This window comes from Vipera berus, assembly GCF_964194415.1.
Source record: "Vipera berus genome assembly, chromosome: W".
Taxonomy (NCBI): domain Eukaryota; kingdom Metazoa; phylum Chordata; class Lepidosauria; order Squamata; family Viperidae; genus Vipera; species Vipera berus.
In genome coordinates this window covers 71,872,705-71,897,837 of record NC_138210.1, presented here as the reverse complement: position 1 = coordinate 71,897,837, position 25,133 = coordinate 71,872,705, and the positions used below count along the sequence as shown (strand labels likewise).

The window sequence follows — 25,133 nt, the reverse complement described above, 5'->3', positions numbered from 1 at the left end:
GCTACTCACTCGCTCGAGACTCAGCAGAACGTAGCTTCTCTTTTCCACTTCTCCAGACTTCCTCGGCCACGTTCTCAGTTCCCCTTTTCCCCACCCCCTGTGAGCTTTGGGGTCAGGACGCTGGGGATGACCCTAGGAGAGGCTCCATCCTCCACATCCCCAAAGTTTTGTTGAGCTGTGTTGTCCTGATTTCCTGCTGTAAAGCAATCTCTCTCTCTTCCGACGTTCCTCCAGGTGTTTTTTTTTTAATCCCATTTATATCCTGCCCTTCTCCAAAGACTCAGGGCGGCTTACAATCTAAGAAGCACAAATCAATGTGCTTAGCAATAGCCTTCATTCTATGTATATGCCTGCTTATTAGGGCTTTTGGCCCACCCCCCCAAGCGGCATTATTACAAAGTCAGCTTATTGCCCCCAACAATCTGGGTCCTCATTTTACCTACCTCGGAAGGATGGAAGGCTGAGTCAACCTTGAGCCTGGTGGGACTTGAACCTGCACTAATTGCAGGCAGCTGGTGTTACTTAAGGAGGCATTAGCCCACTGCTCCACCAAGGTTGAGGGAAGTTGCAACAGCTGAAGGATGAGGTAGGGTTTTCGTCAGCGTTCATGGCCCTGGGCTCATTTCCTACCCTCTGCCTTTCAGGAAATGACATTTTCCTGGTCGCCGTCCATGAGTTGGGTCACGCACTGGGGTTAGAGCATTCAAATGACCCTTCCGCCATCATGGCTCCTTTCTACCAGTGGATGGACACGGAGAACTTTGAACTGCCAGAAGATGACCGGCGCGGCATACAACAACTTTACGGTACGACTTTTGCAATCCCACAGTGATCTCCTGATTCCTCCATCAGATTTTATTTTTTTCGTTCATTTTTTCGTTCATTTTCTTTGACGTCTATGGAGATTCTCAGTCATCCAGGTCATGGTTGTCCCAAAGATGCAACTGGACTTTCTTGTTTTTCCTTCGAAAATGTTTTGCTTCTCATCCAAGAAGCTTCTTCAACTCTGACTGGATGGTGAAGGATGGGAGGATTTATACTCCTTGCAGACAGCTGGTCATTTGCATTCTTTTAGGGAGCCACTGAGACCGCTTGGAGGTTTGTCTGTGTCCTCAGGGTCACCTGAGTTGTGTAAATGGGTGTGGAGCCTTCTTGGAACTGCTGAAAGGACTGTGTAGTAGACTGGAGATAGAGGATGCCGTATCCCATCCCCCTTTGTTGAAAAAGGGTTGTTCAATTTTGACACAGAGGTGGCATCCAGGTGGCCTCAACGACTCTCTAACAGAAGGCAAATGACCAGCTGTCTGCAAGGAGTATAAATTCTTCCATCCTCCACCATTCAGTCAGAGCTGAAGAAGCTTCTTGGATGAGAAATGAAATGTCTTCAAAGGAAAAACAAGGAAGTCCAGTTGCCTCCTGAACAAAAAAAAACACCTTTGGGACGGGTTTTTTTTTTACATTTCCAACAGTAACAAGTATGGAGACCATTAAATCTAATCCAGGTGGGGGGGGGCACGTGCTTCTTTCAATGCCTCCCATCTGGATTAGATTCAAGTAAATTGTGGCCATAATTGCTGGTCTACTTCCACCATTCATGATGACAACGTTGTTTTTTTTTCCCCATCTTTGCTTTGCTCAGGCTGAAATAAAAAACAAAAACTTGTATTATCTGGCACTGAGCTGGCTAGAGGCTCTGTTAGAAATTATGTGTACCTTGCCTGTTGACAGGTGTGAATAAAAAAAGATCACCCAGTTGGTCAGGAATAGTTTGATTACACACGTGCCCATCGTGGTATTCTTTTGGAGGTAAGCAGTGCTATACAGAGCTTAGGATAAACAAAAAAAAATAAAGACATGAAATAGGGGGAAAAAAGAAAGAAATGGACCCGAGAGTAGCTTGCCACCAAACCTTCATGAGATCCTCCTTGGTTTTTTTCTCTCTTCTTCCTCAAACACGAATTCAGATATAGCTTTTGGTTTTTGGTCAAATCCAGAATGTCCAGAATAGGAAGGTTTGCTTTCAATCCTTGCTAGAGGGAGATTTGACTAGTCGTAACTGGGTTTCTCAATTCCTAGAACAGAGTTCTTCACTCTAGAACCCATCCTGAGTTGGATTCAACCTCCGTCATTCTCAAGTGGGGGTTGTGGACCCGGGAGATGGCCCACAGGGAGGACAGCCAGTTAGAGAAGCTTCTAGCCCATCGGCCATCTCAGGTTTTTGGAATTCAGGTTAAGCTTCGGACCAACCCTTTTCTTCCTTATCTTCAGGATCTGAAGTTGGCCATCCCACCAAGCCTCCCCCGATCCCTCGCACTACTCCGAAACCCCGAAACCCTCATCGGCCCCCCAAGAACCCGACCTACGGACCCAACATCTGCGACGGACGGTTTGACACCATTGCGGTACTCCGGGGCGAGATGTTCGTCTTTAAGGTGAGATGTTTGAAGGCATCTAGCATTGCCAAGCAGAGAGGAAGGGTGTCGGGTGGGTGGGAGACACACGTTTTTGATTTTGGACCCTTTCCGTAATTCCGCATGGTGCAGAATTCTGCAACCTGAATTCTGCGGGTTTTTTTTTTAAAAAAAATATATTTTGCAAGCGACCTAGCACATATTTCCATGTAATTAGCCATTGGTGGGTTGCTGCCGTGTTTCTCCGAAAGTAAGGCCTACATCAACAATAAGCCCTAGCTTAATTTTGGGGGGTTGGCCTAATATAAGTCCTACCCCAAAAATAAGCCCAATTTTGGGGCGAGGCACACACCTAAAAATCAAGCTAGGGCAGGGGTGGTGGGTGAAGCTGCCCCACCCGCTTCGCCCCTACTCACCTTGCAACCAAGCCTCCTCGCTGGCCCACTTCTTCTGAGGCCTCTTCTACAGCCAGGCTTGCATTTCTCAGTCACAGGCCTTTCTGGAAGGCCTCTGCAGCCAAGAACCAAGCTGTGGGTTCAATCCGTAGCTCGGTTCTATAAGAGATCTGCAGCTGAGCACCAAGCTATGGATTGAATCCATAGCTCGGTACTCGGCTGCTTAGGCCTTCTGGAAAGGCCTGACTGCAAAACGCAGGCCCGAATGCAGCTGCAGAACTTCGGCCCCAGAAGAAGTGGACCAGCTGGGTGGGGCTGTCATTGCTGGAGGTGAGGTAAGGCCTACCCAGAAAATAAGACCTGGTGCCTCTTTTGGAGGCAAAAAAATAATAATAAGACCCGGTCTTATTTTCGGGGAAACACGGTAGTACCACGTTTCTCTTATTAGAAAAGTTTGCTTGAACCTCATCTGAATTACAGATAGTCCTTGACTTACGACTGTCAGTGAGCCTGCAATTACGGCCGCATGTCATTGGGTCACTGTGTGACAATCAACCATCTATCCCTGTTCTATGCTGTTTATATTTAGTGATTTTGGATGCGAGTTGAATTTCCCAAGGAAAAGCACACTGGTTTTCATGCCTAAGATGGGACTAGAACTCCCCAACTCCTGGTGAATGGCCCACAGCCACCCAGTTGGCGTTCCTGCCTAAGGCAAGAACAGAGCTCTGTCTCCTGGTGATTGGACCAAAGCCACCCCATTGGCATTCATGCCTAAGGCGGGACTAAAACTCACTGCCTCCCAGTGATTGGCCTAGTCCAGGGGTCGGCAACCTGAAAAAGGAAAAGAGCCACTGGGAACCGGTTCCATCACACATAAAAAAAAGTGGGAGCCGCGTGCGTGCGTCCATGCACGCGCATGCGCAAAAAACGTTTTGTGCATGCGCAAAACAGTTTTTTTTCTTGCGGGCGCGCGCGGTTGCCATTTTTTTAATGAGTGATGGAACCGGTTCCCGGTTGTGCGACGGCCCGTCTGCAAAGCTGCCGCCTCCGCTCCCTTCCTTCGCCCGGCCTGCTTTTCCAACCTCACTTCCCTCCCTGCCAAAGCTCCTCCTTTTCTACTCATAGATTTTCGGGGTTCCTCGGCTTACACCCCTTGGCGAGAGACCCCAAACGTCCCTTTCTCGCCGCTCCTCCCAGAGGCTCTTGCCCTCTCCGCTGAGTAGCGCCGCTTGGAAGAGAAAGGGAGCAGGACAGGCACGCTCGCCCCAGCGGAGTGGCCGGCCCTCGTTTTAGTAGCGAGACAGTAATCGCTCCCCTCCGCCCCCCCCAATGCTCCCGGTTCTCCCGTTCGCCCGCCGCCCCGCTTTCCTTCCTGAATTTTGCGCTTCCTTACCCAACTCCAAACTTTCTCTAGCGCCCCTGTGCTTTAGGACGGGGAACCAAAGGCGGAGCCGTTTCTCTCTCTCTCCCCCCCCGCTTTTGCCGCTCCCCCACCCAACCAGTATCCCGCTTCTCCATCTTCAAAAGGGCAGTGGTGTGCGCGCACATCTCCAAATGGAGAGTGGCACCACCACAGTTTGCTATTGAGCGTAGGCGCCGCCGAGCTCCCCGACTCCGCCGGCGCTCGAGCGAAGGAACGAGCCTGCCGGTGCTAAAAAGCAGCCACCGCCGCTCTTGGGCTTGAAAGTCCGCAGCCGGCAAAGGCGCGATTCGCTTTCCCTTCGAGAAACGTGCCCTCCGAAGTCCTCACGAGGTCCCCGTGAGCATGTGCGCGCGAGCTCTGAACATTCCCATTTAGGACTGAGATGCTGCCGCACTGCCCTTAGCTTGCCCTTCACCTAAAGATCAGCGGCTTTCGCGTGCACCCCGAAGGCAAGAGTCTGCGGCCGCTGGAAGGGAACCGTCGGGGCGGGGGCGGGAGGGTCTAAGAAAGCATAAAAGTGGATAGTAGGTGTACAAGGGAGGAGGAGGCAGAGGAAGGCAGAGGAAAGAAGAGGAGACCTCGGTCAATGGGAAGGCGTCTTGCAATTAAGGGTTTCAGGGTGGAGGGGACGGAAAGCTGGGGGGGGGCAACAAGGGTCCCCTGGTGAGTTTGCTCACATGCGGATCATCTCCAGTTACCTTTCGCTGTGCCCGAAGCGGCTTCTCTGGGCGATTACCTCGCGCAAGAAACACGAGAGCTTCGGAGGGGTGGACGAATGCTCCGCTGGACTCGCTCCGTGCGCCTCTAACACAGATCCACTCCTTTCTGAATTAACTTGGGGAGCCTCGCATGTAGAGCGGGACCCATCCAAATTTGGCCCAGCTTTGCAGACGGGCCGCGGCAGCTTTCCCAAGAAGCGGAACCGCTGCCCGTTCGCGCGGAGGTACGCGCGCACCTCTCCAAAGGTTTGGGGAGGTGCGCGCGCACCTTCGCCCGTTCGGAGAGGTGCGCACGCACCTCTCCAAACGGGCGGTGCCACACTCCATTTGGAGAGGTGCACGCGCACCACTGCCCATTTGAAGAGGTGCGCGCGCACCGGGCGGCTGGGAGCCGCAGGAGACGGCTCCAAGAGCCGCATGCGGCTCCGGAGCCACGGGTTGCCGACCCGTGGCCTAGTCACCCAGTTGGTGTTCATGCCTAAGGCAAGACTAGAACTCTCTGTCTCCCGGTTATTGGCCCAAAGTCACACATTCGGAATTCATGTCTAAGGCGGGACTAAAACTCACTGTCTCCCAGTGATTGGCCCAAAGTCACCCAGACGGCGTTCGTGCCTAAGGCAAGACTAGAACTCTCTGTCTCCCGGTGATTGGCCCAAAGTCACACAGTCGGCATTCATGTCTAAGGCGGGACTAAAACTCACGTCTCCCAGTGATTGGCCCAAAGTCACCTAGCTGGCTTTCATGCCTAAGGAGGAACTAGCACTCACCGTCTCCTGCTTTCTAGCCTGGTGCCTTAACCGTTAGACCAAACTGACCTTTCTTACAGTTACAGACTCAACCCAGGTCGGCTACATACCGCCACAGATCTATGCCATCTGTGTTTAACAATTTTGGACACGAAGGCACTTAAGAGTTGAATATCCTGAGGAAAAACCCCACTGCCGATGTGTTCTTTTCATTTGCACAATTTGACTGTTGAAACGAAACAAAGAGATGCCGACGTAATGTTTCATGTTTTTTTCCCCAGGATAAATGGTTTTGGCGAGTACGCAACAACCGTGTAATAGATGGATATCCTCTCCCTATCGGTCAGTTTTGGGTTGGTCTTCCTTCCTCAATCAACACAGCCTACGAGAGGAAAGACGGGAAATTCGTCTTCTTCAAAGGTTGGTGGATTATATTTTTGCTTCTGGAAGGGCGTCGTGTTTGACCAAGAAGGACTAGCAGAATGATAAAAGAGTGTTAAAGACAAATTTAAATCCTTTCTCCTTCTCTACAACATGGTCTCCTGGTTGTTGTTGTTGTTTTTTTTTTTTTGCAAACTGAGCCTTCAATGTGACCTTGTTCATTTAGTGACCGATCGAAGTTGGGACGACGCTGAAAAAAAGTGACCGAGGACCATTTTTCACACTTACACAACAACCTTCGCGGCATTCCCAAGTGTGAAAAACGGTCCTCGGTCACTTTTTTTCCGTGTCATCGTAACTTCGAACGGTCACTAAATTTATTTATTTATTTATTTATTTGATTTATTTGATTTATATACCGCCCTTCTCCTGAAGGACTCAGGGCGGTGTACAGGGCAATAAAAATAAGAATACAGGTTACAAGATTTAAAGTTGAATGATTCTGCCCAATGTTGTAGGTTAGTTAAAGTAATGTTAAAACCCAAACTCATCAGGCCAGGCCGGCTTGTTCGAATAGATAAGTTTTTAGATCACGCCGGAAGGAGCGAAGGTCGGGGGCCATCCGGAGTTCAGCCGGTAAGCGGTTCCAAAGGATTGGTGCACCCACCGAGAATGCTCTCCCCCTGGGGGTCACCAGCCGACATTCTCTGACCGGTGGCACCCTGAGGAGGCCCTCTCTGTGGGAACGTACAGGACGGAGGGACGTTGACGCCGGCAGTAGGTGCTCCCGTAGGTAATCCGGACCCATGCCATGTAGGGCTTTGTATGTCATCACCAGCACCTTGAATTTCACCCGGAAGGCAACTGGAAGCCAGTGCAGCTCACGGAGCAGAGGTGTAATATGGGAGTATCGGGAGACCCCCAAAAGAACTCGTGCAGCTGCATTCTGTACCAGCTGAACGGTTGTAAGTTGAGGACTCCGTGTACAGGGACACCAAATTTACTTTGTCGTTTGGTTGGTACATTTCAGTGAAAAAAAATGAAGCCACGCCAATTACATAATACCTCGGGGCTTCAGTTATTCATTTTTCAATCTGACGTTAAATGAATCAGAGGCTTAACAGGACATAACAGAATAACAGAGTTGGGAGGGATCTGAGGTCTTCTAGTCCAGCCCCTTGCTGACGTGGGAGACCCTATACCATTCCAGACAAATGGCTGTCCAATCTCTTAAAAACCACCAGTGATGGAGCGCCTACGATTTCCGGGGGCAAGCTGTTCCACTGGTTGATTGTCCTCACTGTCAGGAAGTTTGTCCTTAATTCCAGGTTGCTTCTCTCTTTGGTCAGTTTCCAACTGTGGTTTCTTGTCCTGCCCTCTGGTGCTTTGGAGAATAGTTTGACCCCTTCTTCTTTAGGGCAGCCTCTCAAAAACTGGAATGCTGCTGTCATGTCACCCCTAGTCCTTCTCTTTGTTAGACTAATAGAATAACAGAGTTGGAAGGGACCTGGGAGGTCTTCTAGTCCAACCCCCTCAAGCAGGAGACCCTAATTCCATTCCAGACAGATGGCTTTCCAATGTCATCTTAAAAACCTCCAGTGTTGGAGCACCCACAACTTCTGGAGGCAAGTTGTTCCACTGGCTGATTGTTCTCACTGTTAGGAAGTTTCTCCTTAGATCCAGGTTGCTTCTCTCCTGCAGCGGTTTCAATCTGTTGCTTCTTGTCCTGACTTCTGGTGCTTTGGAGAATACGTTGACCCCCTCAAATGCTGAAATACTGCTATCATGTCACCCCTAGTCCTTCTTTTGAGTAGACTAGACATGCCCAACCGCTTTGGGTGTATTTAAAAAAAAAAACAAGCAGCAGTGGTAAGTAGCATGACTGATGGACTTTCTTCTCCTTGCAGGAGACAAACATTGGGTGTTCAACGAAGCCAACTTGGAACCGGGATACCCCAAACATATCAAGGAGTTAGGAAGGAGACTTCCCACGGACCGGATTGATGCTGCCCTTTTCTGGATGCCAAGTGGAAAAACCTACTTTTTCCGGGGAAATAAGTGAGTTGGCAAAATATTTACAATCTTCGCTCCTGTTCAGCTGGGGAAAAAGGATTGTCCTGGTGTATTAGTACTGGTAGTCCTTGATTGGAGCCCGTTGCTACGTCAGGGAGTTGTGAAGTAACGTTTGCCCCATTTTACGCCCTTTCTTGGCGCAGGTGTTAAGTGCAGTTGTGAAGTTCCACATTCCGCATTGACTGTGCTTGTCGGAAGGTCGCTAAGGATTGAATGGTTGACACTGCAGTTGGCTTGAAGATTTTTTTGTGAAGCGTGGGTCAATTTCCCACACGGTCCCATAGCAACAGCACTTGGACTTATATGCCACTTCCTAGTGCTTTGCAGCCCTCTCTGAGCGGTTCACAGAATCGGCATATTGTCCCCCAACAATCTAGCTCCTCATTTTATTGACCTCAGAAGGATGAAAGGCTGAGTTCAACTTTGAGCCGGTCAGGATTGAACTCCTGGCAGTCGGCAGAATTAGCCTGCAAGTTTGCGTTCTAACCACTGGGAGGGAGGAAGGGAGAGAGGGAGGAAGGAAGGGAGGGAGGAAGAAAGGGCAGTAGCAATGGATTTATATACCACTTGACAGGGCTTTTACAGCCCTCTCTAAGCAGTTTACGGACTCAGCCTATTGCCCCCCCGCCCAATCTGGGTCCTCATTTTACCGACCTCGGAAGGATGGAAGGCTGAGTCAACCTTGACCCGGTGAGAATCGAACTCCTGGCAGTCGGCAGAATTAGCCTGCAATACTGCATTCTAACCACTGGGAGGGAAGGAAGGAAGGGCAGTAGCAATAGACTTATATACCACTTCACAGTGCTTTACAATCCTCTCTAAGCGGTTTACAGAGTCAGCCTATTGCCCCCAACAATCTGGGTCCTCATTTTACTGACCTCGGAAGGATGGAAGGCTGAGTCCACCTTGAGCTGGTCAGAATCGAACTGCTTGCAATGGGCAGAGTTTGCCTGCAATACTGCATCGTAACCACTGAGAGGGAAGGAAGGAAGGAAATGAAAAGGAAGGGAGGGAGGGAGGAAGGAAGGAAGGGCAGTAGCAATAGACTTATATACCGCTTCACAGTGCTTTACAGCCCTCTCTAAGCGGTTTACAGAGTCAGCCTATTGCCCCCAACAATCTGGGTCCTCATTTTACCGACCTCGGAAGGATGGAAGGCTGAGTCAACCTTGACCGGGTGAGAAACAAACTCCTTTAGTGAGCAGTGAGTTAGCTTGCAGTACCGCATTGTAACCACTGCGCCCATCGTAGAATCATAGAGTTGAAAGGCTCCCTTGAGGTCTTCTAGTCCACCCACCCTTAAATCAGCCTCTTTTTCCTCCGACTCTTCCTCTCTGCACTGGATCCCAACATTCTCTTTTCACGATGCAGGTATTATCGCTTCAATGAGGAGAGCCGATCGGTTGATGCGGATTACCCCAAGAACATTGATGTCTGGGGGGGGATTCCTGATTCCCCCCGGGGTGCATTTATGGGCAACGATGAAGGTGAGATTAATTAAAAAAAGGGGGGGCGAAAATTAAGATCCCTCAACAAGACAGCTGAAAAGAAACTGTTTTTCTACCGTCAGTAGCGTTCCCACTATCTACTATTTTTTGGATCAAGGCCCCCTACTGCTGAGAGTAAAAAATTCCCATCCACCATGTTGGGTGGGTGATAAAGAGGATATCCCAAAGGCTGTTTTTTCCAAAGGCGACTGGACTGTCTTTGTTTTCCCTTGAAAACATTTCGCTTCTCATCCAAGAAGCGTCTTCAGTTCTGACAGAATGGTGGAGATTGGAAAGATTTACATTCCTTTGCAGTCATCTGGTCATTAGTATTCTCTCTCAGAGCCGTTGAGGCCACTTGGAGGTTTACCTGTGCCCTCGAGGTCACCTGAATCAGGGTGCAAATGGGTGTGGAACTATTCAAATGACCCTGAGGACGCAGATAAACCTCCAAGTGGCCTCAACAACTCTCAGAAAGGGTGCCAACAACCATTCAGTCAGAACCGAAGAAGCTTCTTGGATGAGAAGCGAAACATCTTCAAGGAAAAACCAAGTCCAGTTGCCTTTTGAAAAAGGTCCTATGGAACAACCATGAGTTGAATGACTGAGCGTCCATAGATGTGATAAGAGCATGTGTTGGACAACACAAGAGGGCTGCTTGGGGAAGGCTGATTGGCTGCTTCATGCTGGTTTTTTGGCCCAGCTGAGTGATCTAAAACAGTGTTTCTCAACCTCATCAACTTTTAAGATGTGTGGACTTCCACTCCCAGAATTCCCCAGCCAGCAAGGGGAGTGGAAGTCCACGCATCTTAAAATCGATGAGGTTGAGAAATGCTGAGGCTTTGAAGCTGGGGTAGATTGGTTTTTAATACCACACAAGAATCAATTTGGCCTGCCATGAAGAAATCCCTACAACACCCCTGCGAGGTAGGTTTGACTGCAAGAAAATGTCCACTCCAAAGTTTGCCAATGACTCTCATGGGCAAATCAAGATGTTAATCCACATGGTGCTTCTGGCCCAATAATAGTTCTCCTTATAATTGCAGAAGTCATTCTTCGCTACCTCTCCTGTTAGGACGCCGAATAATTTGGGGGAGAACGCCTTAAGACAGCAACATAGTTGTTTTTTTCTAGAACCTTTGAGTTAGAAGGAACTTTAGAGATCATCTAGTTGAAATCCTTGGTTGGTGCAGTTTCACTGCCACGTTCAGCCTCGGTCTGAAGAGATGGTGAACCTGTTCTGTACCAGCCTGCTACCGGCCCTGCAGAAAAGGCAGGGACAACCCCTTTACAAACGGCAGGAGGCTGGAATTACGCCTGCCAAATTTATAGCTTCAAAAACAAACAAGACACGAACCAAGAAACAGGAGCTTTAAGAAACATGAACTATCCAAGTGGTTGCCTTCAGCAAACCAGCCCTCCCCACACATTCCCCTTATATAGAGTTCAGGGCGTGGCTTCTCTCTGCCTCCTTCCGAGAAGCCCCATTGCCTTCCTCTGTTTACTCCTAATTGACTGCCTCCTGCGTCGGGCGTCCTTGAACAGGGCCAGCTGTGGGTCATCTTCATCCACGCTGTCAGGCTCACACAGCTGGGTCTCCGTGGTGACCAAGTGGGAGGGGCCTGGCTGAGGGCTCTCATCAGCAAGATCTTCAACCCCCTCAGCAAGGTCTTCAACACCCCCCTCCTCCTCCTCTGAGTCATCCGACCCAACTGCCGAACCCACAGGCTGACCCTGAATCACAACAGAACCCATAATTTCATGTGGCAAGCTGTTCCACTCTCTTTAACAGCTCGTATTATCAGGAAACTCTTGATGTTTCGGCTTCCTTCTTTTATAAGTTTTAATTCCACTGGTTCTCCTCCCCTTCGTTCCAGTTCATTCCGACTTCCAAGCCAAGGTTGCATTTGGTTTCTAACTGCTGTGATGGGACCCAGAAATGAACGGAACCCGGATGAAAATTGAAATTGATTTAGCCAAATGCAACAAATATACTGCTCAAAAAAAAAAATAAAGGGAACACTTAAACAACACAATGTACTGTATTTAATAGTAGGATGTCTTATTTTCTGTTCCCTTTATTTTTTTTGAGCAGTATACAATTAAATTGGATTCAATTTTGCCTTTGAACGGTCTTAAATCAAAGCAACGAAACCCAGTGGCTTCCCGTGAATTCACATTTTCCAAGCAAGCGTTCTGCCTACATCTTTGAAGGTGCCTTTAAGAGCCTCAAACTCATATTTAATTCATCTCCAGTTTATATTTACCGATAGGAACGCAGATGTGTGGCTAACAGTCATTTCCACCCCGATGAAAAATTTCTGGTGCCTCTTGACGTTGCCTTAATGTGTGCCTCCATAAAACAATTCACCGTCTATTAGTAACGATTATTCATAAATGGGCTGACTTATGTTTATCTTCATCATTTTCCTTATTTGGAAAAAAGCAGCCTTCCTTTCTCGCCCAAATTTGGAAGTCTTGCTTAAAAGTAGGACCAGAATTTCTCAAAATATGCATTGGCAATCCACTCTTCCTTTTGTGTTCAACCAAAATATCTCTCTGCAGATTTCTTATATGAAATGCAAATGAGGTGTCCAAACCTTTTAGTGTTCAGAATAATTGATAAGAATCAAGCAGGGTGATTTTTTTAAAGCGTAATTGAATTCGCATTAAAAAAAAATCAGTGTCTAGGTTCAACCTGGTCAAAACTCATTTCGTCTAAAAATATTTTTTCCAGTAATATCAAATTTGGAACTTTTATTTTGGCCACATATTTTGGGTTCTGAATTTTGCTTACAGGTAGTCCTCGATTTATGATCACAACTTGAGCCCAAAATTTCTGTGGCTAAGCAAGACCGTTGTTAAGTGAATTTTGCCTCATTTTACAACCTTTCTTGCCACAGTGGTTAAGTGAATCACGACAGTTATTAAGTTAGTTACACGGTTGTTAAGTGACTATTGCTTCCCCATTGACTTTGTTTGTCCGAAGGTCGCAAGACGTGACCTTGGGATGCTGCGACCATCATAAATATGAACCAGTTGCCAAGCATCTGAATTTTGGTCACATCACTGTGGGGATGCTGCAGTGGTCGTAAATGTGAAAAATGGTCATTACTCAGGGTCATTATAACTTCAGACAGTTACTAAAGGGAAAGTTATAAGTCGAGAACTACCTGTATTTCATTCCCATGATTCTCCTTCTGGCATTACAAATTCTGAAATGATCATTTATTTTAAAGCAGAGGTGGGAACTATGCCCCTGAACCAGCAAGATGGATTAGAAAACGGGTGGGGAACTATGGCCCCTCCTTATGACTTGTGGACTTCAGCTCCCAGAATTCCTCAGCCAGCAAGATGGATTAGAACAGGGTTGGGGAACTATGCCCCCCCCCCCTTATGACTTGCGGACTTCAAATCCCAGAATTCCTGAACCAGGAAGATGGATTAGAACAGGGGTGGGGAACTAGGGCCCCCTTTGATTTGTGGACTTCAACTCCCAGAATTCCTGAACCAGCATGGCTGGCTCCAGAATTCTGGGAGTTGAACTCCACAAGTCATAAAAAGGCCATAGTCTCCTCACCCCTGATTTAAAGGGAAAACACACACTATCCCATATTTAAAATGGTCGTCACTATTTCTCATTTAACGTACCACCATGTTCTTACTCTCCCGTGTCTGTTCTTCCTTGTTTTCCCTCGATAGCCTTCACCTACTTCTACAAGGGTGACCGTTACTGGAAGTTTAACAACGAGAAACTGAAAGTAGAGCCGGGGTACCCCAAGTCGGTGCTGCGAGACTGGATGGGATGCACGACTGACGACCGTCGCGAGGGAGAAGAAGTCATCATTATTGAGGTGGACAATGCCGAGGAAGGCGGGCTCAACGCCGCCGCGGTGGTGATCCCCATCTTGCTGCTCCTCACCATCTGCGCCGTCGGAGTCGCCATTTTGATCTTCAAGCGTTACGGCACACCCAAACGGTTGCTCTATTGCCAGCGGTCTCTGCTGGACAAGGTGTGACCGGCCTTTGAGATGATGTCTAAGGAGGACAGGTCTCACCTGCTTTACTCCCTGTCTACCTGCCTGTCACAATTCGGGTCCGGTTCCCTTGTTGCCACCTTTTGGGTCATCCTGTCCCGGCGCCCCTCTCTCCCCTGCTTCTTCGTCCATTTTTCCATCCAACCTGTGGTCCATCTCGTCTCCTTGATGCCGTCAGCCACGTTCTCTCTCCAAGAGGTTTCCTTGACCATGTTGGTCCTCTGCCTTGTTGACCTACTCCTTCTTTCCTTCCTGTCTTTCGCTCTGCTTCTCTTTCCCTCTCATGGTGTTTCCATTATCCATTCTTACCCCACTGGGCAAGCGGGTGTGCGGAGCACACTCCTTAATTCATCCAACGAGGCAGAAAGTTGAGGAGGCTACTCTACAGGGGTTATGGCTAGGCCAACCTCATGGCTACCTTCTTGCACGGTGACATCTGTTGACCTCGGATTATCACTAAGGACATACTTAATGACCTTTCCCTCTTGCAAAACTGGTGGGCAGAAGTCCATACCGCAAATAATGTTAGTTCTCCCTGACTGCGTTGTGGAATTTCAATCTAAAACTGGTTGCCATCTTGCTGGTCCTTCCTCCCAAGGGCAAATGGTGGAGCACCATCTCATCGGCGTTGCCGAACCAAACCACAATGGGTAGGGAAGTTGCAGGTTTTGGCCCGTCGGTGGGTGAAGCATTCTAGAGCTCAAATCTAGAGATCATAGATCTGGAAAGGAATTACGGTGTTCCAAAAGGGATCTTCTCGTTCCATTCGGCGAGGGAAGGAGGAACCGTGTGCTGACCGGTGATGGGGGGGTCTACCAATCAGAAACAGCAGGGAGGAAAATGGGTGGGATGCTAGGCTTGGAGGGCCTGTCCCAAACGCCAACTTTTCTTGGGGAGGGGCAACGAAGACTCATAAAGGGCCTAACCGTCAGGTGGGAAGGGGGCAAGCCGAGCTTTCCTCATGACATAATGGAGTGGACCATTGGTACCTTGATCATATTGGAAAATGGGGCATGTTTGAGAGAGGGAGGGAGGGAGGGACCAAGATTATGTGGCCTACAGAAGATGTTTGCCCAGACCAGTTGTCCCATCTTGGTACCTTCCAGATGTTGAGATCCAGGGTGGTCCAAAAAGTCAAGATGGGTGCCGCCATTGACTGCCATCTTGATTTTTTTTTTTAACCACTCCCATGGACACCCCAAGTTGGGACTCATTTCTCAAAACTTGTTTTGGCCAAGAATTTTGGGATGGAGTCCTTCAATATCTGGAGGGCACCTGACTGGTGATGAGGTTGACCAGCCAAATCCAGACGTTGGCAGGGCCGCTTCTGGAAGTGTTAACTTCCCCATCAGACGACACTGGCCTGATGTTCATAGTTGTCCTTTAAAACAGGGGTCCCTTCCTTGGCCACTGTCTTAAAGTGGCCAAGCGTGGGGACCCTTGCCTTAAAATCCATTCCAGATTCTGCGAACACGAAACCGAAAGCAGCGTTTTGCAAAACTCGGGGTGGGCAGGAGAGATGAATCGCACCAGAGAACTGCCTCAAACTGCCTTAACGATCCTGTGTCTTGATTATTTTTTTTAAGTATGTAATTTTAATTATTATACAGAAATGCCTTTTTTAAATAAATAAATAAATAAAAAACAACATCCAAGGGATTAAAAATAGCACATTAACGGGATTGGGGAAATAGAATAGGCATAGGAGGACAATATTAAAATCCTGCAGGCCGGGAACTGGGTGCCTTACATCCTGCCCATTTTTGCTCAGAGCATTTTTAATAAGGGCACTGGGTGGGTGATTTATATAAGTGTTTTCAAAGGGTCTTCGAACGGAATTAAACTGTGTTTAACGATCAAATTGTTTGTGGGTGGGTGGGGGGTTTAATATTGTTTATTGTTCTACTTTTATTATTATTTTGTTATTAATAATAAACACCCGTTCTTTCAAATCGATATATATATATATATGTCAAATGGGTGCAGCCTGTAATGTAGGCTGTTTCCATTCTGTTATTCCTTTTAATGTTAGCAATAATAATAAAAAAAACCCCACACCATTTCGGGGTGGAAATGGACTCGAAACGCTGGAAGTTTTAAAAGATTTATTTTGCTTGGTCCCCCCTTGCCTAAGTTAGGCTGGGACTGTTTTGTTACTTTAAAAAAAAAAACTTTTTTGTTGTTATGGAAAAAAAGAAGCCCCCCAAGATATTTCTCCCCCTTTTTCTTTTTTTTTTAAAGAAAAATAATAAATGCTGGATTTTCCCCTCTTTTTCAAAAGTAGTATAAAGTGTGATTTATTTTTTCCTTTGGAGGGAAAAATAGTGAGTCCTCGCCTTAACAACAGTTCATTTAGCTACTGTTCATAGTTACAACGGGGCTGAAAAAAGGGACTTAAGACCGTTTTCAACACAACCGTTGGAGCATCCCCATCATGTCACGTGATCAAAATTCGGTTGTTTGGCACCTGATTCACGCTTATGACGGTCCTGGAGGGCACATCCTGACAAGCAAAGTCAACGTGGAAAGCCAGATTCACTTAACAACGGTGTTACTCACTTAACAACGGCGGTGATTCACTGAATAAGGGTTGCAAAACGGGGCAAAATTCACTTAACCTCTGTCTCCCTTAGGAACAGAAATGTTTTGACAGTCTATTCGCATTTACGACCGTCGCCGTGTTCCCCGGGTCACGCGATCCTCTTTTGCGACCTTCTGAGAAGCAGAGTCAATGGTGGTGGTGGTGGTGAATCCGGATTCATCGATCAACCGCGTTACTAATTGAACAACTGCAGTGGTTCACTTAACGACCGGGGTCAGGAAGGTCGTAAAACGGGACCAGAGTCACTTAACCAATGTTTCACTCAGCCACGTAAATTTTGGGGCTGGATTGTGGCGGTAAGTGGACAACCACCTGCGGTCCGTTTGCGATTAATTTTGTGGAAAATGTTTTCCACAAAAGTTGGCAGAGGAAAAGAGTTTTAGGAAAGACTCAAAATACTTCAGCATCGCCTCCGCCCTCCGAAATTGACAAGAAACACGGCTATCCAAGGCGCCCTCTTAATGTGTGGCCACGGTGAGGGGGATGGGTGTGGTAGTCCGGCCTATCCAGAGGAACGTCTTGCGTGACGTGTCTTCGATCAATCCGAAGCTACAATTTGGGGGTTAAAGTTTGGATAAAGCTCAAGGCCTTTCCACACACACACACACACCGACCTCACCCGCCCCCCCCCATTTCACACAACTGATTCCGGCTTGAACTCGGGGTGGGTTATTTGAGTTTAACTGGGAGCGACTGGGTAGAGGCGGGCTGTTTACGGGTTTGCACAAATTCCACACACACACACACACACACACACAAAAACAAACCCCCAGATGAACTGATCGCTTATTCCTGCCAAAATTACGTTGTGTACTAATAATCTTGGCACAGCTTAGATCCAAAGTTGAGATAGAGGCATTAAAAATAACAAAAAGCTTGAAGGTTGTGCACTTCCTGTTTCTCATTCCATTTTCCTCTCTTCCCTTTTCCTCCCTCCCTCCTCTCCCTTCCTTTTCCTCCCTTTCCTTCCCTTTCCCCTTCTTTCTTCCCTTTTCCTCCCTCCCTCCTCTCTTCCTTCTTTCCCTTTCTCTTCCTTCTTTCCTTTTCCTCTCTTCCCTTCTTTCCCCTTCTCTTCCTTTCTTTCTTCCCTTTTCCTCCCTCCCTGCTCTCTTCCTTCTTTCCTTTTCCTCCCTTTCCTTCCCTTTCCCCTTCTTTCTTCCCTTTTCCTCCCTCCCTCCCTCCTCTCTTCCTTCTTTCCCTTTCTCTTCCTTCTTTCCTTTTCCTCTCTTCCCTTCTTTCCCCTTCTCTTCCTTTCTTTCTTCCCTTTTCCTCCCTCCCTCCTCTCTTCCTTCTTTCCTTTTCCTCCCTTTCCTTCCCTTTCCCCTTCTTTCTTCCCTTTTCCTCCCTCCCTCCCTCCTCTCTTCCTTCTTTCCCTTTCTCTTCCTTCTTTCCTTTTCCTCTCTTCCCTTCTTTCCCCTTCTCTTCCTTTCTTTCTTCCCTTTTCCTCCCTCCCTGCTCTCTTCCTTCTTTCCTTTTCCTCCCTTTCCTTCCCTTTCCCCTTCTTTCTTCCCTTTTCCTCCCTCCCTCCTCTCTTCCTTCTTTCCCTTTCTCTTCCTTCTTTCCTTTTCCTCTCTTCCCTTCTTTCCCCTTCTCTTCCTTTCTTTCTTCCCTTTTCCTCCCTCCCTGCTCTCTTCCTTCTTTCCTTTTCCTCCCTTTCCTTCCCTTTCCCCTTCTTTCTTCCCTTTTCCTCCCTCCCTCCCTCCTCTCTTCCTTCTTTCCCTTTCTCTTCCTTCTTTCCTGTTCCTCTCTTCCCTTCTTTCCCCTTCTCTTCCTTTCTTTCTTCCCTTTTCCTCCCTCCCTGCTCTCCTCTTCCTTCCTTTTCCTCCCTTTCCTTCCCTTTCCCCTTCTTTCTTCCCTTTTCCTCCCTCCCTCCCTCCTCTCTTCCTTCTTTCCCTTTCTCTTCCTTCTTTCCTTTTCCTCTCTTCCCTTCTTTCCCCTTCTCTTCCTTTCTTTCTTCCCTTTTCCTCCCTCCCTGCTCTCTTCCTTCTTTCCCTTTCTCTTCCTTCTTTCCTTTTCCTCTCTTCCCTTTTTTCCCCTTCTCTTCCTTTCTTTCTTCCCTTTTCCTCCCTCCCTCCTCTCTTCCTTCTTTCCTTTTCCTCCCTTTCCTTCCCTTTCCCCTTCTTCCCTTTTCCTCCCTCCCCCTTCCCTTCCTTCCTTCTCTTCCTTTTATCTTTCCTTTCCTCCCTCCCCTTCCTTCTTTCCCTTTCTTTCCTCCCTCCCTCCCTCCCTCCCTCCCTCCCTCCCTCTCTCTTTCTTTCCCTCCCTCCCTCCTTCCATTTTTTCTTTTCAGAACTAAAATGCTCAACCCCCATTCTAGCCAAACAACTACTAGGCTATTTTTCCCCCTGTAAACATGAGATGGCAGTCCCGTGGGTTAATTGCCATCCTTCTCCATCCTATTGTGTAATGTTTATTTTGAAATAACTTTTCCTGGTATTTTGCTTTGCAAAAAAACAGCTATGTGACAATTCTGGGAAGTTCTCTGTTTGTGTGTTTCTTTTTGTGTGTCATTGCGTGTGTGTTAGGGGAAGGGAGGCTGATGGATAGATAGATGATATAGTGAGCGAGCGAGGCGAGAGTCAGCTGTGTTGGCGTGGCACTCCGCACATGGCCAGGATGCTGTGGTCTTGAGTTTCGCTACAGGTTCAAGGAACTGAAGCTTGAAAAAGTGTTTTTTTCTTGTGCATCTTACAGAAAATTCCTTGACTTATGGTCATAATTGGTCTTGGGATTATGGTCGTAAGTCGTGGCGGGTCACCCTGTGACCCTGCCTGATTTTATGAGCCATCAATGCACCTATTATACCCGTTGGCAGTTTTTTCTCCAGAAACTGGAAGTTGAACTCGGGTTTCTGGCCAAAAATATGCCCCAAAACTCAGTCATTGTGATCATGGGAATCCTGCAAATAATGGGAAATGTGGCAGTCGTTAAGCAAATCACCATAATGGTTAAGTAAATTTTGCGCTTTTTAAGCAAACGCCCCACAATGGGTGCCTTGTTTTTTGGGAAAAATAGTCATAAATTGTGGTCGCTGGATGCCTGCATGTGGCCTCACACATCTATCTGTCTTTCCATCCATCCATCCATCCATCCATCCATCCATCCATCCATCCATCCATCCATCCATCTATCTATCTATCTATCTATCTATCTATCTATCTATCTATCTATCTATCTATCTATCTATCTATCTATCTATCTATCTATCTATCTATCTATCCCATCTAGAGCTACATCTAATGATCATCTATGAGTATCATTATCTAATCTATATCTATCCTAGATCTAATTATGTATATCTATCAATCTATCATTATCTCTAACACTTAACAATTCTTATCCCTTATGTCTATCATCTATCTCATCATTATATCATTATCTCTACTTCTACATCTAATTATCATCTATATCAATCTATCATCTCTAACATTTCTATTTATCTCATCTCTCTCATCTATCAATCATTATCTTATCTGTCTCCTTCTCTCTCTCACACACACGAAGACACACATCTCTTTCTCTCTCATCGTACCATCTAATTTTTTCTTCTTAAAATCAGGTTTCCAGAGATGGATGCGTGAGACACACACACACACACACATACAGAGACAGACACACACCCCCTGTATCCTGTCTCTGCTGATGCAACTGCAATTTTGCCCTCAATTCGACTGAGTCAGGGATAATTCGGCGGGGAGGGTGGAAGGAGGAGGGGGGGGAAGCGTTTGCTCAGCTCAGGGGCTGCATCAAGACCAGCCAGGAGCTCAACTGGGGTGAAATTTGGGGGAAGGAAAGAGGAAGGAGGGGCGAAGCAGAGAACCGCCGCTGGAAGCGCTGAGCTGGCCCTTACGTGTGGGACCTGAACAGGCCTTGTCCCAGCAAGAGGTGTGACTTCGCCCCTCCCCGGCTTGGCCACCCTGGCGGAGGATCTCGTGCGCTTAGCTCAAGACTCCAGCGTTGATCTCATCCCTGTGTTTGCGGTTGTCACATCTGGAAGCAATTACAGAGGCACCCCCACCCCTCCTTCTGTAGGAGGAAAAAAAAATTGTGTTCAAAACACAGATGGAATTAGCAAGGCGGGAATGACCAATCGGGAAGCAAAAGGGCAAAGAGATTGTTTTACACACACACACACACACACACACACACACACACACACACACCCAGATCCTATAGGGCTGGAGCAAAAGGGCAAAGAGATTGCTTTACACCCCACACACACACACACACCCCCACACACCAAGATCCTATAGGGCTGAGCAGCCATGCAGATCTTCTCCACCTCCACACACACACACACACACACACACACACGCCAAAAAAATTCAAGATGGAAATAACAAGAGCAAAGCAACAGCAAAATTTACATTTAAATTTAACAGCAAAATTTAAATTTGAAGCAACAGCAAATTTAAGCCGCTGGCTTAAATTTGGCATCCAGAGTTGCTGTATTGAAAAAGCTCAACGCCCATTAAGGCTCCAGATGTTGAGCGGTGGAGACAGGAAGGGAATCACAAAGATGAAAAGCCGGGGGTGGGGTGGGGGGGGGTGGGAAGGAGCTGGCCAGGAAGGGGGGGAGGGGGCTTCCAAACGGACGGAGCAACAAAGCCCATCGTGCTGAGCCACAGCGAGGATGAATTAAACGGGGGAAAACCTGGCAAGGCTCCTGTTTGGGACAGCCTGGCTGAGCCCAAATTGTAGGGCAGAAATGGTGTGTCTTGCATCAACTTCGGGTTTAATCAATTTAAATTGAGTGTGCCCCCCCCCCACACACACACATCACCTCTGCAAGAAAATAAAGAAAAATCCAAAGCTTTTTCTCCTCATTTTCGAGTGAGGAAAAAAAAAAGCTGGGATGGAAAATGTCGTTTTGCACCGAAGGAGCGGAAAAGAAAAGAAATCCTTTAGGATATGGGAAGAATGCATGCCTCATCCCAGCTCCTATTTTCCTTCATAGGGTCTTGTGACTTGAGTTCTGGCAGGCAGAAGTTTCCCTAGGGCCAGAGCAGGCGGGGGGGGGGGAAGTTTACAGGGACAACCCCCCCCCCCCATGGATGGAAAGAGAGCTCAGGCAGGTCTTCTGCAGAAAAGAATCCCACATTCCTGCAAATCTGGCTGCTGCTTTTTTATTTTTCAGCCAAGATGGGATTTCCTAAATGTTTCCAAAATCTCTCCTCCTTTAGCCAGCTGGATGCATCTCTTTCCTGGCAAAGCCTCCCATTTTCGGCCTCTCCCCCCGGGCTTTTGTCTGCACGGAGCCAAGATGTTTTAAACTTTTAAACCTTTTGTGGATACCTCGATTCTCCGGGCGCCCCGGAGTTACTGCTTTATAAAGCCTCCGTTAAGGCCACACCTGGAATCCTGCATCCAGTTTTGGTCAGCACGGTAAAAAAAAAAAAAAAAGATGTTGAGACTTTGAGGGGAAAAAGTGCCAAGAAGAGCAGCTAAGATGATGAAAGGCCTGCAGACAAAAACGGACGAAGAACGTCTGCAGGACTTGGGTATGGCCAGTCTAGAGAAAAGGAAGACAAGGCAGTCTTCTGATATTTGAGGGGCTGCCCCAAGGAAGTGTGTGTGTGTTTGGGGGGTCCACCGATTCTCCAAAGCGCCTGAAGGCAGGACGAGAAACAACGGATGGAAACTAACCAAGGAGAGAAGCAACCTAGAACGAAGGAGAAGCTTCCTGACCGTGAGAACAATTAACCAGTGGAACAGCTGGCCACCAGAAATTGTGGGTGCTCCAAACACTGGAGGCTTTTAAGAGGAGACTGGACAGCTACTTTTCTGGAATGGTATAGGGCAGGGGTCCTGGCAAATAGATGGGGAAGAAATGGAGGTAGTGACAGATTTTATTTTCCTGGGCTCCAAGATCACTGCAGATGGGGACTGTAGCCAAGAAATTAAAAGACGCTTGCTCCTGGGGAGGAAAGCCATGGCAAATCTAGACAGCACACTAAAAAGCAGAGACATCACCCTGTCAACAAAAGTGCGTATAGTCAAGGCTATGGTCTTCCCAGTTGCAATGTATGGCAGTGAAAGCTGGACCATAAGAAAGGCTGAGCGCCAAAGAATTGAAGCCTTTGAACTCTGGTGCTGGAGAAGACTCCTGCAAGTCCCTTGGACTGCAAGGCGATCAAACCGGTCAGTCCTAGAGGAGATCCACCCTGACTGCTCTTTAGAAGGCCAGATCCTGAAGCTAAAACTCAAATACTTTGGCCATCTAATGAGAAGGAAGGACTCACTGGAGAAGAGCCTAATGCTGGGAAAGATTGAGGGCAAGAGAAGAAGGGGACGATGGAGAATGAGGTGGCTGGATGGAGTCACTGAAGCAGTAGGCGTGAGCTTAAATGGACTACTGAAGATGGTAGAGGACAGGAAGGCCTGGAGGAACATTGTCCATAGGGTCGCGATGGGTCGGACACGACTTCGCAACTAACAACAACAACAACATAGGGCAGGGGTGTCAAACTGCCGGCCCACGGGCTGGGATGCGTCATGCGGAAGCTGCGCCCACTCCATTGCCGGCAATGGCCAAACCGTCCCGATATTTTGCGCAATGTCACGTGACGTCGCGAGTTTGACATGTCTGGTATAGGGTCTCCTGCTTGGGTAGGGGGTTGGACTAGAAGACCTCCAAAGGCCCCCTCCCTTATCCTCCTCCTCCTCCTATTTTTAAAGAAGAGACCAGACAGCCAACTGTCTGAAATGGTGTAGGCCAGGGGTAGGCAACCTTGGCTCTTTTATGACTCGTGGACTTCAACTCCCAGAATTCCTGAGCCAGCATGAGGGAAACTTTGGCCCCTTCATGACTCGTGGACTTCAACTCCCAGAATTCCTGAGCCAGCATGAGGGAAACTTTGGCCCCTTCATGACTCGTGGACTTCAACTCCCAGAATTCCTGAGCCAGCATGAGGGAAACTTTGGCCCCTTCATGACTCGTGGACTTCAACTCCCAGAATTCCTGAGCCAGCATGAGGGAAACTTTGGCCCCTTCATGACTCGTGGACTTCAACTTCCACAGCCTTGGTGGAGCAGTGGGCTAATGCCTCTTTAAGTAACACCAGCTGCCTGCAATTAGTGCAGGTTCGCATCCCACCAGGCTCAAGGTTGACTCAGCCTTCCATCCTTCCGAGGTAGGTAAAATGAGGACCCAGATTGTTGGGGGCAATTAAGCTGACTTTGTAATAATGCCGCTTGGGGGGTGTATGAAAGCCCTAATAAGCAGGCATATACATAGAATGAAGGCTACTGCTAAGCTTGTAAGCCGCCCTGAGTCTTCGGAGAAGGGCGGGATATAAATGGAATTAAAAAAAAGATAAATAAACTCCCAGAATTCCTGAGCCAGCATGAGGGAAACTTTGGCCCCTTCATGACTCGTGGACTTCAACTCCCAGAATTCCTGAGCCAGCATGAGGGAAACTTTGGCCCCTTCATGACTTGTGGACTTCAACTCCCAGAATTCCTGAGCCAGTGTGGCTCAGCTTGGAAACCTCTCCCTTTCCCCTCAGCGTGGGCGCCTCAGGAATTCTGGGAGTTGAAGTCCACGAGTCACAAAAGAGCCCAGGTTGCCTACCCCTGCCCCAGCCAGCCAGGAATTCTGGGAGTTGAAGTCCACGAGTCACAAAAGAGCCAAGGTTGCCTACCCCTGGTGTAGGGTCTCCTGCTTGAGCAAGGGGCTGGACTAGAAGACCTCCAAGGTCCCTTCCAGCTCCGTTCTGATTGACTGAGTGGTCCTGGCCCGTTGTTCTTGCAGCCAGGATCTGGGGTTGGAACGCGGGAACTGATTCCAGGGCAGGAGTTCAAAATAATAATAATAATAATAAACGATCGCTCTCACTCTTTCCTGCTGGAAAGTTTACATTGCAGAAGGCCTGAAGGCAAGACTTGTTTCGCCAATACAGCCTTGAACCTTTCCCTGCCGCAGAGGTTTAGCAATCTTTAACTGCAGATTAAATTGGGATGTGCATATGTGTTAAAAAAAAGGGTGCTGTGGTCCTCCTCCCCACCTACGAACAAAAGAGCAAGGCTTTCTGCAAGATAAGACCCTCTGGATTGAAGGCATGTGACAACTGTGTGTTGAAACTACTCAGCGTGTTGAAACTACGCAGCCGGGCCTTGGTGAACACACGGCTTTGCGATGCAGATAAAATGCCAGGGCAGATGCACAGGCCCTTCCAACCTTGGATCAATAAACAAAGAGGGAGAAAATGAGCTGAAAACAGCGACCACCCAGTTCTCTCCAACATAAAAGCCATCCATCGATTCTGTCAGACGAGATCTGGAAGGGACCTTGGGAGGTCTTCTGGTCCAACCCCCTGCTCAAACAAGAGGCCCTATATCATTCCGGACAAATGGTTGTCCAATCTCTTCTTAAAAAAGGAGGAGGAGGAGGGCGGGGGAGGAGAATAAGAGAGTTTGGGGTTGGGACCTTGGAGGTCTTCCAGTCTACCCCCCCTGCACAGGCAGGAGACTCTTTACCATTCCAGCCGTTTTCCATTTACCATTCCAGATGTTTTCTTAAAAACATCCAGTGGTGACGCACCTACAACTCCTGGTGGCCAGCTGTTCCACTGGTTAATTGTCCTCATGGTCAGGAAATTTCTCCTTAGTTCCAGGTTGCTTCTCTTCTTGATGAGTTTCCATCCCTTGTTTCTTGTCCTGCCTTCAGGTGCTTTGGAGAAGAGGTGGACCCCCCCCTCCTCTTCTTTGGGGCGGCCCCTCAAATACCGGAAGACCGCTATCGTGTTCTCTCCCCCCACCCAAAAAAATTCCTTCTTTTCTCTAGACTGGCCGTACCCAATTCCTGCAACCGATTTTCATTTGTATATTTATACATTCATTACCCAAAGATAGATT

At 48.0% G+C, this 25,133-nt stretch overlaps 1 protein-coding gene across 1 annotated transcript in view; it reads left to right on the top strand.

Annotated features, from left to right (window-relative positions):
- Nucleotides 1-15,928, top strand: part of LOC308676673 (matrix metalloproteinase-14-like) — a 39,852-nt gene extending 23,924 nt beyond the window's left edge. The window contains exons 5-10 of the mRNA XM_081342660.1: nucleotides 645-806; nucleotides 2,269-2,432; nucleotides 5,979-6,117; nucleotides 7,986-8,136; nucleotides 9,523-9,638; nucleotides 13,341-15,928. Of these exons, the coding sequence (XP_081198786.1) occupies nucleotides 645-806; nucleotides 2,269-2,432; nucleotides 5,979-6,117; nucleotides 7,986-8,136; nucleotides 9,523-9,638; nucleotides 13,341-13,657 (1,049 nt within the window). The 3' untranslated portion in view covers nucleotides 13,658-15,928. The remainder of the gene's footprint in view (nucleotides 1-644; nucleotides 807-2,268; nucleotides 2,433-5,978; nucleotides 6,118-7,985; nucleotides 8,137-9,522; nucleotides 9,639-13,340) is intronic.
- Nucleotides 15,929-25,133: the final 9,205 nt, after the last annotated feature.